Source organism: Crocodylus siamensis, chromosome 3 (assembly GCF_052110815.1).
Source record: "Crocodylus siamensis isolate JL-2025a chromosome 3, ASM5211081v1, whole genome shotgun sequence".
Classification (NCBI taxonomy): domain Eukaryota; kingdom Metazoa; phylum Chordata; order Crocodylia; family Crocodylidae; genus Crocodylus; species Crocodylus siamensis.
The window spans coordinates 253225776-253242791 of NC_143397.1; the positions used below are offsets into that span (position 1 = coordinate 253225776).

Genomic DNA, 17016 nt, shown 5'->3' on the forward strand with positions numbered 1-17016 from the left:
AAGCTCATGGGAGAGGTTCTTAATGCAAATGTTTAACTCCAATTACTGCTAGTAGAAATTAAGAAGATACATTATGAGAAGAGTTCAACCTCTTAAAATATGAAACCTGCAATTGAAAACCTACAGAGAAAAATGCTGATTAATGAAAGAACAGGTATGCTCCCTCCCCCCCAATTTATCCTGTTTGGTTGATGTCTAAAACATGCTAGGCACTTCAAAAAAAATCACACCACAATTACTGTTTCTGCAAAAGCTAAAACTTGTTTCTTCCAAGTTATTTAGAAGCTTAACTGCCATTAACAACTACATTTAAATAATGTCAGTAAGTGAGGTGTCCAAATGCCATTGAAAATCTAAACGTGAACTGGCATTTTCACACTATTTATACAACCACTACATAAATGAACTGCAACCACACAGTCTGAAAGCTGAGTTACTGAATAGGATAACAAACTGATACGTAATATTTAATCATTCCCAGGTTTTCTTTAAGCACAGAAGCTCAAAAAGCTAGACTGTTATTGTCAAGAAACTACTGAACATAGGAAACATATTCTAAATTTTTATTGTATCAGAGATCTTGTATACAGTTATCTTTGGCCATACTATTAGCAACTCATTCTAGAGGCAAGTATTTCTTAGCATGCTGTCTTATATTGGACCAGTTACGTAGCTAATGTAGACAAGTTTCCAAGAGCAAGACACTCTTCTTGAAGTCAGATGGTCTTGCATTTGGAAACAACTCTATGTCAGTTGCATACTGTAGTTGGTTCAATAAGAGATAGGACTCCAAGAAATCCTTGCACCTCACACAATTTCTGGACCATCGCAGCTACCACATCATTACTATACTACCAACTCATCCTAAAAGAGCTATGGACTAGGAATCCAGGAAAAAAAGCCCAGAAGAGTACTTTTTTTTTTGTACAAATTCACTGACTGCCAGCCTGAAGAAACTGCAGTGGTTTTTATTAGTGTTTATTTAAATTCCAGAAGGACCCCAGACACCCCAGTTATCTCACTGCCTCCTTACATATGGAACTATACAGACATATATAAAATAGTGTAAGAATAAATGTTTAAAATAATGCTTAGCAAGTAAAAACAGGAGGAAATGGGGAAAAGAGGATGAAAATAGCATCAATAAGAATGTTTGGTGGACAAAGGCAAGCATTTCCAAAACCTTTCATGTTGTGGTCATTAACCAAGAAACTCTTTCATACCCTCTCTTCTCCTATTCATTACTTTAGACTGCTTCTTTCAGGACTGCTACCATAGTTGAAAAGTAATATTATAGAAGTATTTTATGCATTTTAGTTGCTTTAAAGCATCTTATAACTAGAAAGAAGCCAAGGCAACATCATGCGACTGGTCAAGATGATAGAAGTATGCAAGTGCTCCACAGATAGCAAGCTCTTGTATGGATTGATGGCTTTCAATAACCTAAACATTAAATATCATTTTTAAAACATTTTCTCAATTCTATTCAATTTCCCAAACAAAATCTAGACTTTTATTGCCCCTTATTTTTCCATTTTACTTACCATTGTTTTTCCCTTCTATGATACCATATATCTATACATTTTACATGCAGCATGTCCTGGACTGCAATACATACCTTGTTTTTTTTCAATGGAAGAATGAGGGATGGGGGAATAGAGGAGAAAGAAAGAGCTTTCCTTGTATTAAGTAACAAAGTAGCACAAGCTAGGGAGCCAAGCCTGCCTATTGCTCTGCTGCCTGTGGATTGCTATAGATTTTACTTCCTCTTTCACCTCGTCTGCAGGAAAACCTGCTCTTACTGATTTCACTCATAGTTTCACAGTAGTTTGGGGTCAGAAGGGACCTGAACAGATCACCTAGTCTAACCCCCCGCCAGTGGCCGGAGCACTCGCTGGGATCACATGACCCCAGACAGGTGTTCGTCCAACCTTTTTGAATTTACCCAAGGTAGAAGCAAGGACCACTTCCCTAGGAAGTTGGTTCCAGATCCAAGCCACCCTAACAGGTTAGAGATTAGGAGGCACTATTTCACTGAACCTATTCTCCAGCAGCTTCGGGCCACTGTTCCTCGTCACCCAGGTGCTGCTGAGGGGAATAGGGCCCTTCCTATTTGCTGCTGATCTCCCCTAATGAGTTTGTAGGCAGCCATCAAATCCCCCCTCAGCATCCGCTTGCTGAGGCTGGACAGGTTCAGGTCCCTCAGCCGCTCCTCATAGGGCCTGTCCTGCTGCCCTCCAACCAAGCAGGTGGCTTCCTCTGGACCCTCCCAAGGCAGGCCACATCCTTCTTAAAGTGCAGTGCCCAGAACTGGACACAGTACTCCAATTGTGGGCTGACCAACGTCGCGTAGAGGGGGAGAATCACCTCTCTGGACTGGCCTGAGATGCATCTTTGGATGCACAACAAGGTATGGCTGCCTTCACTGGCTGCGGTCTGGCATTGGTGGCTCGTATTCATCGTGGAGTCGATAATGATTCAATAGGGTTCCAAGTAGATTCTGAGAGATTAAAGGGTCTCCTGATTTGATTCTGATTTGGAGATTCGACCAATTCAGCCCACAGTTGGTTTTCCCTCTGCCCTCTTCTTGGAGTCAGTAGGTGTTTGTTGGGGGAAAACACCCAAATGTTCAGTAGGTGTTTGTTGGGGGAAAAGCTCTCCTTGTTGTAGGCAAGAAAATACAGCATATCCCGAGTCACCTGTGTAGCATTCCTAGGTCTTTTCAGGCTGAACAATACGAAGTATACTCACTGTTTTCTCATATAATCAAAGACTTCACTAAAAACACCTACACCTACTGCATGGCTGGTCCACTCAGGCTGATGTTTTGTCAGCCCAGAAGTTGTCCCACCCTTTCTGTTGCTGCTCAAAAATAGCTAAGTCTTTGGAATGAATTGGGCACAATAAGAAGGACCTTCAACTTCCTTAAATTGCACTCCCCGTAGGAATTCCCCATAGGAACACAGTGGAAGTCTTTCTGGAAGGCACTGTCGGAAAGAAGAGTGGCAACCATGGTAACATCTTCTCAAAAACCCTGGATTTGCTTGTAGCAGGTCTCTCACCTAGCCTCAACTGCCCCAACTACCTGCAGCTACTGGAACTGGTAACAGTGTTAAAATGATGGCAGGTTAACTATAACTTTAAGCCATTACAAGTCAGAACCTATTCTATGTTCTTACTTCTGTGCACACTGTCTATAATTTATAACACTGATCGCTTCTGTTGCACCAGGATTTGTAGTTTTATTATTCATAACTGCCAAGGTAGAAACCTGAACTAATCTACAATAATCCAATTTAATGTTTTAAAATATAATTAGTTTAAGAAGCTTAAGTTATGAGCACTAAAATAGCAGTAAGCAATTTAAGACTTCTCAAGGGTTTAATTTCCCTTTGGGCTTTCGCTAATACTCAACTTACTTTTTGCTGTAATGATTTATCCAATGACATACTAAGATTCATTAGCAAATTAATGTCAGGTAATCAACCAGGATTATTTTTAAAAACTTGAAAAACCTAGGCTATATCCTAACCAAGGAAGTTTGCTACTATTCTGTAAGTGCAAATTATATCTACATACAGTTCTATATACAGTTAAATCCATTTTAAAAATGCCATCATAGCATGATTTAAAAGACTTTTAATTCAGCATTTTGAGTTTCTTTCCCCCAAAAATCTTTCCTTTCCTTTATGAAACAAGTAATAATATTGAGCTGTTATAGATTCTCTAATGGAATCAATGGTTCAGGAATATAAATAATATTTATAAAAATGTTGGTCAAGTTACCAAAAGAGTTACGGATCTTGTATAAATGAAAAAATCCAACTGAACAATATAAATGATTTAACAAATTGAATAATGAAAACAGTTCTAAAACATGACAATATTGATGAGAAACAGCAGGAACTATTTTTCACAAGAAATATTATTTCTGTATAGGTGAAGGGTACACTTTAAGTTGTGTACTCACCCACATGGGGTCCACGACCTCTTTTTGAGATTGACTTTGTTCCAATTTGGGATAAGGAAAGCAATCTTTGAAGTTTCCAAAGTTCCCACAAAATAGTGGAAAAACCTATTTCCTGCCTAGCTTTAATTTAAACAACCTTCCTTAGAACAAAAAAATTAGGTAAACAATGACAGAGGAAAAATGAGAAGGGCAATTGCCAAAATCAGTTTATCCAATGATAGGAATGCTCTCACAAAAATGGAAAGTGACACTATGAAACTTGGAAGACTAAGACATACGCCTGATAGTATTTACTAACTTGCAACAAAAGCAAGGGTCCTTCAGGAAACAGGGTATTTGCCTTTGCCACTGGCTTCCTAATTATATTTATTTCTACTTTGGGACATCTTATTTGCCATCATAAAAATATGCTTTTTTTTCCCTGAAAGTCGTAGGCAAGTGTCATCTCTCCTTTCTGTATAGCTTTGTGAAAAGCAACCATAGCCTTTAATGATGAAAAAGGCTATAAACATCACCAAATTAACAAAATGCATGCTAACTTTGTGGGTTTGATCATAGCCTTGATATTATATTCCATCCTCCGTAATTCATCTGTTAGTTGTCTATTTACATTAGATCAACAAAATACAATGAAATATCAAACTACAAAATCAAGCATTCAAGTTCAGGAAAAGCCAGAATTAAGATTCTAGTCCAAGGGGACTAACGACAGACCAGAAAGAATCAAAGCGCAAGAACTGGAACTCTCCGTGTCTTGAGACACGGCAAAACTGAACCACAAGTACATGCCCAATCATCAGAAAAATCCACTCCTAAGAATGTAAGTATGCACATATATGAAGAGCAATTTTTCAAAAATGGATAATCTCGTCAAATGTAAACAGGTTTTCGTAGAGAAGACATGCAGTTTTCCCCAACTCCCCCAGGTTACTTTGGGCACATCAAGTCCCTACTCCATGGAATGAATTACTAGAGCCGTTCAAAGGAAATGTTAACATAATTATTTAAACGTGGACAAAACAATGCATTTTTCCAAGCCTAATTCTTAAAATCATTTCCAGAAGCTTTCCAAACTTTACAAAAATTCAGTCCAAAACAGCAAATTTTTGCAAAGTTATAAGCAACTGAAAATATTCTTACCCAAAGCACCAGGCACCCATAATACATAACCAATGCCATCAGCCTCACCACATTCATTGTAACCTCAGTATACAAGATGTTTTGTGATCATTCCAGCTGTAGTAGTACCCAGAGCCGCAGCAGGAACTAAAATTAGGGCTGTGAGAAGTTTTGGTAGTCTATTCGATTCAGAAGAGATTCGGCCCAATTTGATGGCCGAATTTCCAAATCCAAATTGAATCGGGAGACCCATTAAAAGCTCTGAAATGAATCAGAAGCCTCCAAATAGATTGAGAGAGATCTGGCCATAGACTAAACAGGCAGCAGTCCTCATCCACACTGGACACAGTTGCCTCCAGCTGTTAAGATTGTTGTGGTGGGCAGAGGGGAGAATGAAGGGGCTTGGGGAGAGCGGGCTGCTCAATGCCCCCACAGCGAGGGAGGGATTGGGGCTGAGACAAGCAGCCCAGTCAGGGCTGGGGGGCGGGAGTGTGCAGGACTCAGGCTTCCACCACTGCACGCTGCTGGTCCATGAGAGCATGGGAGCAGGCGTGTGTCCCTGGATCTGCATGGGTGGGCTGGGCTGGGCTGGGCTGCACTCCAGGAGGCTAGCCCCAGCTGCCTGCCACTGGGCTGTGCTCTGCAGGGTGCGTGGAGCCAGGGTTGTGCTCCAGGCAGCTAGCCCCAGCTGCAGCCTGGCTCCCCCCACCCCACAGAGCACGGTGGAGCTGTAGCAGAAAGCCCCCTTTGTACATTTCCCTTCTGGATGTGGATATAACAGCAGCCCCTTCTTGCTTGCACCCCCCCCCCCCATTTTGTGCATTTTTTTTTTCCTTTTAAGTACTGGCAGAGACCTAGTACACTCATTGCATGGGGGTGGCAAGCCAGAAAGCTGAAGTGGCTTTCTGTAGGAAAAACCTAGAAACTACATCTACATATCAATGAAGCTCAGTGTCACTGAAGAAAACAAAAGAATTAAAACATCCACTGCAAAGACTGTAAATATATCCTGGTGCTAACTCACTTACTGTCTCCAGTAGCCTTTGATCCTCACTACCTCACATTGCATTTTTATATACTTCTCACAATGCATTTTTATATTTCATCTGTCTCGTCTTTACCAAGGCATTTTATATTTTATACCTTTTAAACTCTTAAGGAATGTACTCCCTGTAGAATGAAGCTACACCCTGGACCATTGTTAAAACTGCATTAAAATTGTAATTGTAAAGTGATAAAATCTGTTATACTGGGCAGTCCCTTGTGTGAATGTGAGGGAAGGATTTTCATAGACATCAGCGCTGGAATGGACCTCGGGAGATCATCAAGTCCAGCCCACTGCCCGAAGGGCAGGAAGTCAGCTGGGGTCATAGGATCCCAGCAAGATAAGCATCCAATTTACTCTTGAAGGTGTTCAATGTAGGTATTTGAACCACCTCCGATGGCAGACTGTTCCAGACCTTGGGGGCTCGGACAGGAAAGAAATTCTTCCTTATGTCCAGCCTGAAATGGTCTTGCAGGAGTTTGTGACCGTTCGACCTCGTCATCCCTTGGGTCGTTCTGGCAAACAAACGTTCCCCCAGATCCTGGTGGTCACCCCTGAGAAACTTATAGGTGGCCATCAGATCACTCCTGAGCCTGCGCTTTTCCAGGCTAAAGAGTCCCATGGCTCTCAGTCTATCATCGTACGGTCTGTTTTCCTGACCTCTGATCATGCGCGTGGCTCTCCTCTGGACTCTCTCAAGCTTCTCCGCATCCTTTTTGAATTGTGGAGCCCAAAACTGGACGCAGTACTCCAGCTGCGGCCTCACCAAGGCCGAGTACAAGGGGAGAATGATGTCCCAGGATTTGCTCGAGAAGCATCTGTGGATGCAAGCCAGCGCTTTGGTCGCTTTACTAGCCGCAGCATTGCATTGCAGGCTCATGTTCATCTTGTGGTCAATGATGACCCCCAAGTCTCTTTCTTCCATAGTGCTAGCCAACGTAGCACTGCCAAGCCTATAAGGATGCTGCAGGTTTTTCTTCCCAAGGTGGAGAACCTTGCATTTTTCGGTGTTAAACACCATCAGGTTCTCATCTGCCCATTTGCTGAGCTTGTCCAGGTCAGCCTGGATCACCCGCCTATCTTCTGGCGTGGATGCTTTGCCCCGAAGTTTGGTGTCATTGGCTAATGATCATCAGTAGACAACAGCCTAGCCAGGGAACTGAATTTTAAGTTAAGTTAGGCTAAAGAACCGATTCCTGGAACTGAACACCTACCCTATTGACTATTCTTGCAACCCTAAACAATACCATTGTTAATTAATCAAAATCACAAACTGACTCCCAAACTGCACTACCAGCAAGCAAGACCCCTGTGACTGACAGCTGTCAGGTACTACTCAAGACCCATGTGGGACAGTGACCTCCAGACTGGGTAGCCAAGATGATGCTGGGGGATCACACAAGTCTGCCAGAGAAGGATAAAAGGCAGCAAAATATGACCCTCATATCCCTCACCTGGCCCCCCACTCTAACTGGACAAGCAGCAGCCAGGAAGAGCCCCCACTCCCAGTGCTTTCCACTACCCAGCCGAAGGGCAGCCCGGCCCAGCCCACCCCATGCAGATCCAGAAGCACATGTCCACTCCCATGCCCTCCTGGATAGGTGGTGCAGGCAGCGCAGTGACAGGAGCCCCCCTCCCTGAGTCCTGTGCCCCATCCCACCCCTCCCCTCCTGGGCAGCTTGTCCCAGCCCCAGCCCCAATCCCTCCCTCGCTATGGGGGCATTGATCTGCCCCTCCTACCCCTTCCCTCCTCCCACCACAGACTTACCTGCTGGAGGCAGCTGTGTCCAGCATCCTTGGGGACAGCTGCTTGTTTAGCCTATGGCCAAATCTCCAAACCAACACCAAATCTTTGGATCCGAATCAGCCAACTCAAATCAGGACAGCGATTCAAATCATCGAATTGAATCACTGTCCCTCCAAATTGACTGAATCGAATACTTGCCACTTCGCACTAATTAAAATATTATTGTGCTCCTCAAATAACTTTCAATTGTGTATGAGTGATAATCCAGAAATTATGCAAGAGGCAAGAATGTCTTCAGGTGACCCACTTTATTGGACCAACTGTGTAGCTGAGATAGTTAAACAAGCTTTCAAATGCTGCACATTCTTCAGGAAGTCATGATGTCTAACTCTACTGCAACTACACAGTTGGTGTAATAAAGGTAGCACCACAAGAAATGCTTGCCTCTTGCATAACTTCTAGACAAATCATAGCTACACCACCACAACACGGAAGATATTGAAGTTTGCTGCTTGCATGATCTCACAAAGAACATCCTGCATTCAAAAACTTGTCTAACTATCCCAGCTGCACAGTTGGAGTTAGGGTGATATCTGTTATTGGACCAAGACACCCTTGCCTCTCAAACAACTTACACATTTAGCATGCAACCAGTCTGTGGGTTCATATAAGCAATAAGCAGAAAGAGATGGAAGAAAATGTGACGGTAAAAAAAAATCATATTTAGTACATTAAGTAACAGTAGCAGCACAGCAACTGAACAGCTGACTTCAAAAACACATACAACATTTTATATCACGTATTTCTAATATGCTTATTATCTTGTTATTTCTACAAGTCAGGATACTTTGGGTGTTAAATAAATAATAATAAATTTAAAACTTTAAGATGTGTACAATTACTTATTCTTTATGTTAATATGAGTATTTAATTTTGTTCAGCTATGCCGTCATGTAAATTATGAACTTCCAAAACATTAATTCTCTTTAAGAGCAGGCAAGACTGCTCTAAAGTAGAACTTCTCTATGTAGCCTAACATGGCTTTCAAACAATTTTTCCTCATATATACATATTGGTTAGCCAGAAAAAGAGACAAAAAACACAAATCACAACATTTATCAATTTCAAATTAACACACAAAAGAGTTTGTAAGCCAAAAATTAACTTCCAACGCAGAAATTCTTACTTCTATTCTAGAACATTCTCAGCAGAACTAGAAGTTGTTCCATGTTGTTCCCAGCTGCGCAGAGCTGTTCCCAACAGGGGGCTGGGCCGGGCCATGCTCGGGGCGGGTGGCGGCAGTGGTGCTGGGAGGAGAGCTATGGAGGGTGGGGCCTACAGCCACCCCAAAATTCACCACAGACCCCCCTCGCAGCACCACTGCTGCCCACCCTGAGCACAGCCCTGGCCCAGCCCCCTGCTAGGAAGAGCTCAGTGTAGCCCTGGCCCCTGCCCGCAGTGGCAGCCCACCCTTGCCCTGTGCACAGATCCTGGGGGCACATACCTCCCATGCCCCCTCAGGGTATGTGCAGCAGCAGGAGGTATCCCCCTCCCTGCAGCTCCCAGATGAGCAACTCACAGCTCTTTCCAGTGTCCTGCACTGCCCCAGCTGGGCAATGCCTGCCCTACTCCCTCTCTCACTGCAGGGACCTCGATCTGCACCCCTTGCCCCTTCTGCCCCTCTTACCCCTTCCCCAACAACAGATGTACCAGCCGGATGCTGGTCTCCAAGCTGTCGGGCTGCAGATTGGCAATCGGCTCAGTATCAGTCGATACGGCTCATTAAAAAAAAAAAAAAAAAAAAAAAAATCAGCCGCTGGTATCAGCCCAAAAAATCTCGATCAGTGAACCCCCACCCGGAAGTAGAATGGACACATGTGGAATAGGATTTTCCCTACAAACACTTTTTTTGGGCAATAAAATCTGAGCCTCATTGGAGGTCATCTGTATTTCATAGACTCTAAGAAAAATAAGGCTGGAAGGTATCATAGGAGGTCATCTGGTCCAAACCTCAGGGCAAGGCAAAAATCACCCCTGCCTAAACAATCCTAGAAAAGTGTTTGTCTAACCAGCTGATAAAAACTTTAAGAACAACCCTCACACACCACTAGGATACATGATATCTGAAACAGCACAAACATTGCTTAATTTGCCATGGGTAAAGCAGAGGTAGAAGGGCAATGTCCTGCCACTACAAAGATAGACAGCAATTTGTTAAAGACACTCAAGAGATCCAAGGACCATGCCCCCTTGCTTCATCCTACATACCTACTGTGATAAAAACTCCTATTGACATGGAAGAGCATTTCTTATCTGCAGTTAAGGGGAAGACTTGTGCCTTAATTGTATGCCAGGATTAAAAATGGTTATCCCACAACAGGCCAATTGAAAGTAAATACTGAGTTGTTAAATGACAAACTACTTTAGCTAATTAGCTAAAAAGAAAAAAGTATATACAGTATATTGGAAAAAAACAATATTTTGCTTCTGGTTGCATAAAAATCAAGCTACCCAAAAAGAGGAAGCGCATGATTTAGAGAAGCATGACATGGATTTAAAGGTTAAATTAATACAACCATTCTCACCTATTTTCTTACTTCTTTCCTCTCCACGGTTGTGTGCAATAATTGGAGAGTATATAAAAGGACTTTTGGTTGACATGTTCTGACCCAGCAAACTTTTCATTTTCTGGGGCCGAAGGCTGACAGGAAGGTTCAAGAGTTTCACAGATCTGTTAAGTAAAAAAAAGAAGGCATTTTGGGCTGTTTTTGCATTAAAAACAGTTTTTAAATATTCATTATGCAATTTTTTTATTAAAATAAGCACAGTAATAGAAAATTATATATAAACTGAAGGTATAAAGACAAAGAGCATTAATTTAAAAAACTGCAGATACACATTAATTCAAAAAGATAAGAAAAGGGTACAATAGGAAAGATGTAAACGATAAACCCTTCCTACAAAAGTGCAATATTCAGACAGTAATCCCCCCAAATTCAAATGTAAGGAATCCAGATAGTTGTGGTTTCTCTATAATCCACAATCCAAGTCTTGGAAAGAAATCTAAAGATTTTTCAGCACTAAGTACTAGATAGCAAGAGGTTCGCACAAAGACCTTTCACACAGCTAGAACCCAGACAGAACTGTTTTGCATTAAATGTAATATGAGAAAGTTCCTAAGGATGGAAACTACACCAGAATCCAAATGAGTTTAAAGAGATAACAATTTGCTTTTAGATCAAGAAAAAGGACATAGAAATTTAGAGAGAGGGAGAGAGGGAAGGGGAGAGGGAACAAAAGAAAAGAAAAAAAGGCAAATAGTTTAAACAGGTACCGGGGCTAGGGCCAGACATTCAGGAAGCCTGCGCCTGAATTGGTTCAATCTTTGCAGGTTAGTCTAACCTGCCTATGTTGAACTGCTTTGCAAGTGCACAGATATTCCCTCTGGACTGAGAAAATGCCTGCACATGCCTGCAGTGGCTCAGGCTGGAAGCTGGCGGGTGCCAGAGTAGCCCTTCCAGAGCGCTAAGCTGAGGGGGGGCAGAGCCAGGCCCTAGCAGGACTCTCCAATTAGGCAGGCACTTAGACCCCAACCCTGCTTCCACCATGCCAAGCTTTTCCCTGCTCAGTACTCGGCCCCTGGCCAGCACTCTGAGGCAAAGTGGGGTGTGCAGTGATGATGATACTGAGCTTTTCCATCTCCCTCTCCCTGCTTCTTCATATTGTCTGCAGCAAACCTGACAGGGAGGTAGCCATCAGGGATCTGATAACACAGCATTTAACAGCCCATCAGGAAAACAAAAGCCCCTCTTATTAGTTCAAGCGCTTCTTAAACAGCTTTTTCCAAGGAAGGAAAGGAGGGGCATTACCCCTGACCTGCTTAGCTCCAAAAAGCAGACGCTACTGTCTGCCTGTCCCAGTGAAACTGGAGACACGCGCAGACACCTCTCAGTATTAGCTAGCATACCACATGCCTAGGGTCCATGGGGCTGGGGGAATCCCTGCTTGAGCAGTGAGGAGGGATGAGGCAGGGGGAAGCCAGGCAGGCCCTGCTGTGCCTGCACTCTCTGCTGGAGCTCCAGCTAGGAAGCAGAGGGGCAGGGCCAGCCCTACTCTCTGGGGCCCCAGCCTAGGGCTGCAAAGCATCTGGGATGCCCGGGGACTCCGATTTAAACTAGGAAGGGGTCTAGGACAGACACTGCATAAACCTGTTCTGTTCTGTTACAGGTTTAAACCAGTTTCTGATCACTTAAAACCAGTTTGTGTTTAATGACTTTCCCTAGCCAGGGAGATGTGGGTTGTTGGAGGAGAGTCTCTAATTACAGTGTGTTGGAGCAGACCGCAGCATCATGTGCATCAGCCTCACCACACTGAAAAATGGCAGTGGGGGTGCTTTAACTAAAGCTCATTTGATGAGGTTTAGTTCAAGCACCCTTGCCACCATTTTTCAGTGCAGGGACACTGAAACACGTGATGCTCTGGACTATTTAACTAGACCAGCTCTCAGAGCCACTCTAATTAAAGTGCTCCTTTCCCCGCTTCCGAAGCAGGTCTATAAACACCCTATGTTCTTACACAGAGTGTCCTGTAAGCCTGATGGGAGATATAGATGAAGATATGAAAGGTATGGTATACATGAAACACTAAAAATCAGAACATTCACCTGGCAGGCATTTGGCAGTAATAGTCCTGATTATCAAATAAAATTTACTTAAAGAAAAGGAAACTGCTGAAATATACAAGCACCACTTACTTTTGCAGAGTAACTTTTTCTTTTTAATAAAATAATGTTAATTTAATTTGTAAAATATAGGATAATTAAACTGAGCCAGTGCCAGGCATAATGTACCAGTGAAGGTTTAAGCAGGAACTGTATCAGTTTAAATACAAAACACCTAAACAGTCATCTGTTTACACTTCAGTTATGGTCCCTCCTGAGAGATCATGCTCAACTCTGATATTTGTGTCTTACATTATATTACATTACCTGCTTGTTAGCCAAGAGGACCAAGCAGGTACCTTCTTTTTGGAATTTCACTGTATAACCAACCTAGAATTTAAATTTAGGTCCTCTGGAAGTACGAAATACCATACTATTTATTCAAAATTGTTCTCTGAAGGCTAACGCTATGAATAATACAATTTGATCACAACAAAGTTTTTATCCAGTAGAGAAATATGAAGAATAAATGAGTAATTTGAAAAGCTTTACTTCCTTCCAGATGGACACTTGAAGGAATAATGAACAAACACAAGTTTTAGCTGTAGGAGATCTCTGAAAGAAACCAAGATTGTCTGAGAACCTTATAAAAAACACAGCTTGTTTTTAAGATGAAACTTCTTTCCCCTGAGAACTCCACATGACCGTGTGCAAGCTACCGTCCTAGAATGCTTTGATAATAATGCAAAGATATATCAAAGAAAAACCATAAACATTACAGTTGATTCAGTTTTCATTGAGCATTTTATGGAAGATCTTTAGATGTTAATAAGTTACAGCAAAGCTGCACTGAGAAGAAAACTTTTCTCATCTGCTAATTGGCAACAGAGAAACAACAATAAAACCACTTTTTCCAATGAAGAAAGTTATGTTTTAGGGATATTAAAATAATTTGCATGGTTTACAGTACAGCAGATAAGTTACTCGAATAATTGTTAGCCTAGGAATAAAAATAATATTACTGCAAAGAAAACACCTGGTACACTCAGCACAGCAGACAACTATATCACGCAAAAATATGAATATTGTCCTAATAAAAGTTAAACTGAAAACATAATCTGGAAACAAAAATTCCTGTAGAAAGTTACCTAAACCTTCAAACCTAACGTGCTACCACAGAAAAGAGAATGAAATGGTGTAAGGAATAATACAAAGCGGTATCATCCTTGCAATGCCATAATATTGCACCAGCAACAGAACCATTCCGAAGGAAGCTTTACAGAGACATTATAGGATAAGAACTATTATAAAGTATTAACATTTTAATGTTTACCACCACAACCAACAAAACCAAAAAGTAAGACTATTAAATAGACACTGAATTTATGTAAAAATAATTAACCAAAACCTAAAGATCCCTGGAACATCCCATACACAGCAATGCATACATAATTAGTTCTACTGAGTCAGCCTCATGCAAGAGGGAAATAAATATTTTAAAATGAAGCATTTAAAGAATAAACTGATAAGCACCCTTATAAGAATATACATACGTACATACGTACAGGTAAACTGCCAATAAAGGAACATTTCATACATACCTACCTATGCTCTAAAACACCTATCACTGCATTATATAAGCACTGTAAAAGGGCAAAGTAGCAAAAAGAAACCAACAAAAAAGGCATCTGACATACAAAACAAAGCTATAATAATTCTTCAGCTATATCTGCAAAAAACATTTCTATGGTTTCACAGATCAATAAATCCCTTCTCCTTCACACACAAAATCATAGCATTTCATGTGTAGAACAGTAGTTCCTTAAATATTTAAAACTGAATGAATTGCATTCTATAGCCCTAGAATTTAAAAAAAACAAAACCAGAAAAATGTGAATAACTGTAAAATATTAGAACGTTTTACTAGATACTACTCAAATATAGAATTATGGTTGAGCAAGGCTACACTGGTTAGAAGTCTGGCACACTAGAAATAAAAACTCTAAAAAGCCCTACGTGATAAATGGATAAAAAAAGAAGTTGAAAAAAAATTAATATAAATTAGAACCTAGAAGTTGTTAAAGGAAAAAAAAAAAGAAAAAAAAACCAACCACAAAACCCTCCTGAAAAGTAAAGTAAATGGCCAAATCAGTGGCAAGCAAAATCAGAAATAAGAAAGTTCAATGTGACAGGAACAAAAATATCCTAACAACGTTATTGTTCTGTTATTAACAAGACATGGAAGAAGAATGCAGCAAAGGAAGAAATACTCAGTAAATATGCCTATTCTCTACTTGGGGGAAAACAGATGATAGTAGTCATACGGTGCGGAAATATTTTTAAGCTTCAACACATGTCGAGGAACTACCAAAATTGGACTCTGAGATCCGCAGGTCCAGATAAATTGCATCCAAACATTGAGAGAACTGGTCAAGGGGCGCTAACTTTAATTTCCTGTACTAGCCAGGAGAAAAATTTGATAATTAAAGACTTTTCAATCTAGCAGAAAAAGGAGTGAGATCCAATGCCTGGAAAATAGGCCTAGACAAATTTAGATGAATAATGCGCTCCTTATTTTGCACTGTAAGGCTAATTAACTATTTGAACAACTCAAAATGAAATATTTAAATGAAGAACAGATGCTTTCCTAAAAAGATATGCTCTGCTTGAAGCAGGAATTTATTCAGGGTAATATTATGGCCTGTGTAATATACAGGATTAGTAAGAGTCACAATGATCCCTTCTAGCCTTATAAACTATTATTCATTTTTAATTATGGGTCTGTCATCTTTTAAGGAAAGGTACTACATAAAGGACTCCTTGTTCTCTAGTCCTCTTCCTATTTGTCAGTGTAACTTTCCTATGTTCTGAACTCTGCTTCTAAGTTATGAAAGACTACTGCCTTGTTGGTAGGGCTTAAATTTATTATACACTGTAAAGAATCAAGTTTTTGCATGAACTTACGTTAAAAGCAATATGTGCAGATCTTAAGAGACTGGAATGTACTGTATTTACTCAAATCCAAGATGAGGCGTCTCCCCATAATTTAACATGAGGGAAAGAGCCCCTTGCTGTCTGCTACCCTGCAGGGCCATTCCTCCCCCGCTCCCTGGTATTTAAATCCAATACGAGGGACAAGGGTCTCAGGCACTTGACTCTGCCTACTGCCTCTCTCACCACCTTCCCTTCTACTGTTGCTTGCCCCTGCAGCAGTGGGGGTGGAGGTGGGGGGGAGGGGATGAATTTAAGACAAACCTCCAATAATATGGTTCTGTACATGTAAAATTATAACAATTTTATAAATTTTCCATGTACAGAATCTAATTATGGGGAGGTCATCTTAAATCTAGTCTTCTCAGATTCAGGTAAATACAGTACATGTAAAGTTTCTCAAAATCACTGTAAATGTAGTAAACTAGGGAAAAGAGTGCCGAACCTAGATGTAAGCTACACCTACATTACAAACTACCATGCAGAACAGAAGTACACGAGCGTCCTAGCATGCAAGCAGCAATCTACCTAGAGATGGAGCGCTCCATGCAGTAGGCTGCCATGCTCCTCTGGCTATACTCTTTTACTCATCTGAGTTAGAGATACCTACGGTAAGGTAACACAAGCCAACACTACATGGCAGATGACAGTACAAATACACCCCAAAGTCTTGGTCATAAGTCATGCAACATGAGAAAGAAGCAAGGCTTCAACAGCACAGTACTGCCAAGAGAGATGCTTGTCAGCATGCACAGAACTTTAATGCAGGGGTATTTTGTTGGTGATAACCTGGACTTCACAAATTTCAGGGACCTCCACAGTTTAATAGACATTTTGGAGGATTGCACTTTTGGTTTTGGATATACAACTTGCCCATAAAAGGGGGTGAAATCATTTTGTGGAAGAGGGCCCAAGCAGCTAAAGCTGTTCTTATGCGAACACCATTCACATCCCCTCCTAGCCCAGGTTACACACAATACAAGCCAAGCAACTCCAAAGCAAAAGCATTACCCCAGGCATTTCAAACATTCACATGTTAGTCAAAGCTGCAGCTGAACGCACTTTTTTTCCTTTGAGCTTTAATCTCAAGATTGAGAATTTTCTTCTGATGCTAAGTCAATGGTAAGAGAGACCTAAACAACTATTCTTAACTACTTAAGAATCTACTACAAGTATCTTAATAACTACATAGATTTTTAATAAAAATATGAAGAAAGAGACACCAAATAATACAAGCGTTTCCAAAAGCGTTGAGAGGAAAGGAAGGAAGGAAGGAAGAAAATGTGGAGGAGTCCATAAATGTTCTTTTATTATTCAGATGTGAGCTTGAGACAACAATAACGGGTTTATACACTGCTGTGACTTGAGCCAAACAATGCAGCTCTTACAATGAAGTTCTGTACAGGCAATCTGACACACAGAAGTTGCAATGGATCAGATTAAAACATGGTAAAATTCCTCACCTCAACTGATAATTTGAATAT

The 17016-nt window shown here is 41.2% G+C and overlaps 1 protein-coding gene across 5 annotated transcripts in view; it reads right to left on the reverse strand.

Annotated features, from left to right (window-relative positions):
* TRAPPC9 (trafficking protein particle complex subunit 9) overlaps positions 1–17016 on the reverse strand; it is an 826451-nt gene that overhangs the window by 719299 nt on the left and 90136 nt on the right. For all 5 annotated transcript variants that reach the window (XM_090040707.1, XM_090040706.1, XM_090040705.1 and 2 more), the window contains one exon: positions 10467–10612. In XM_090040707.1, the coding sequence (XP_089896833.1) occupies positions 10467–10612 (146 nt within the window). The remainder of the gene's footprint in view (positions 1–10466; positions 10613–17016) is intronic.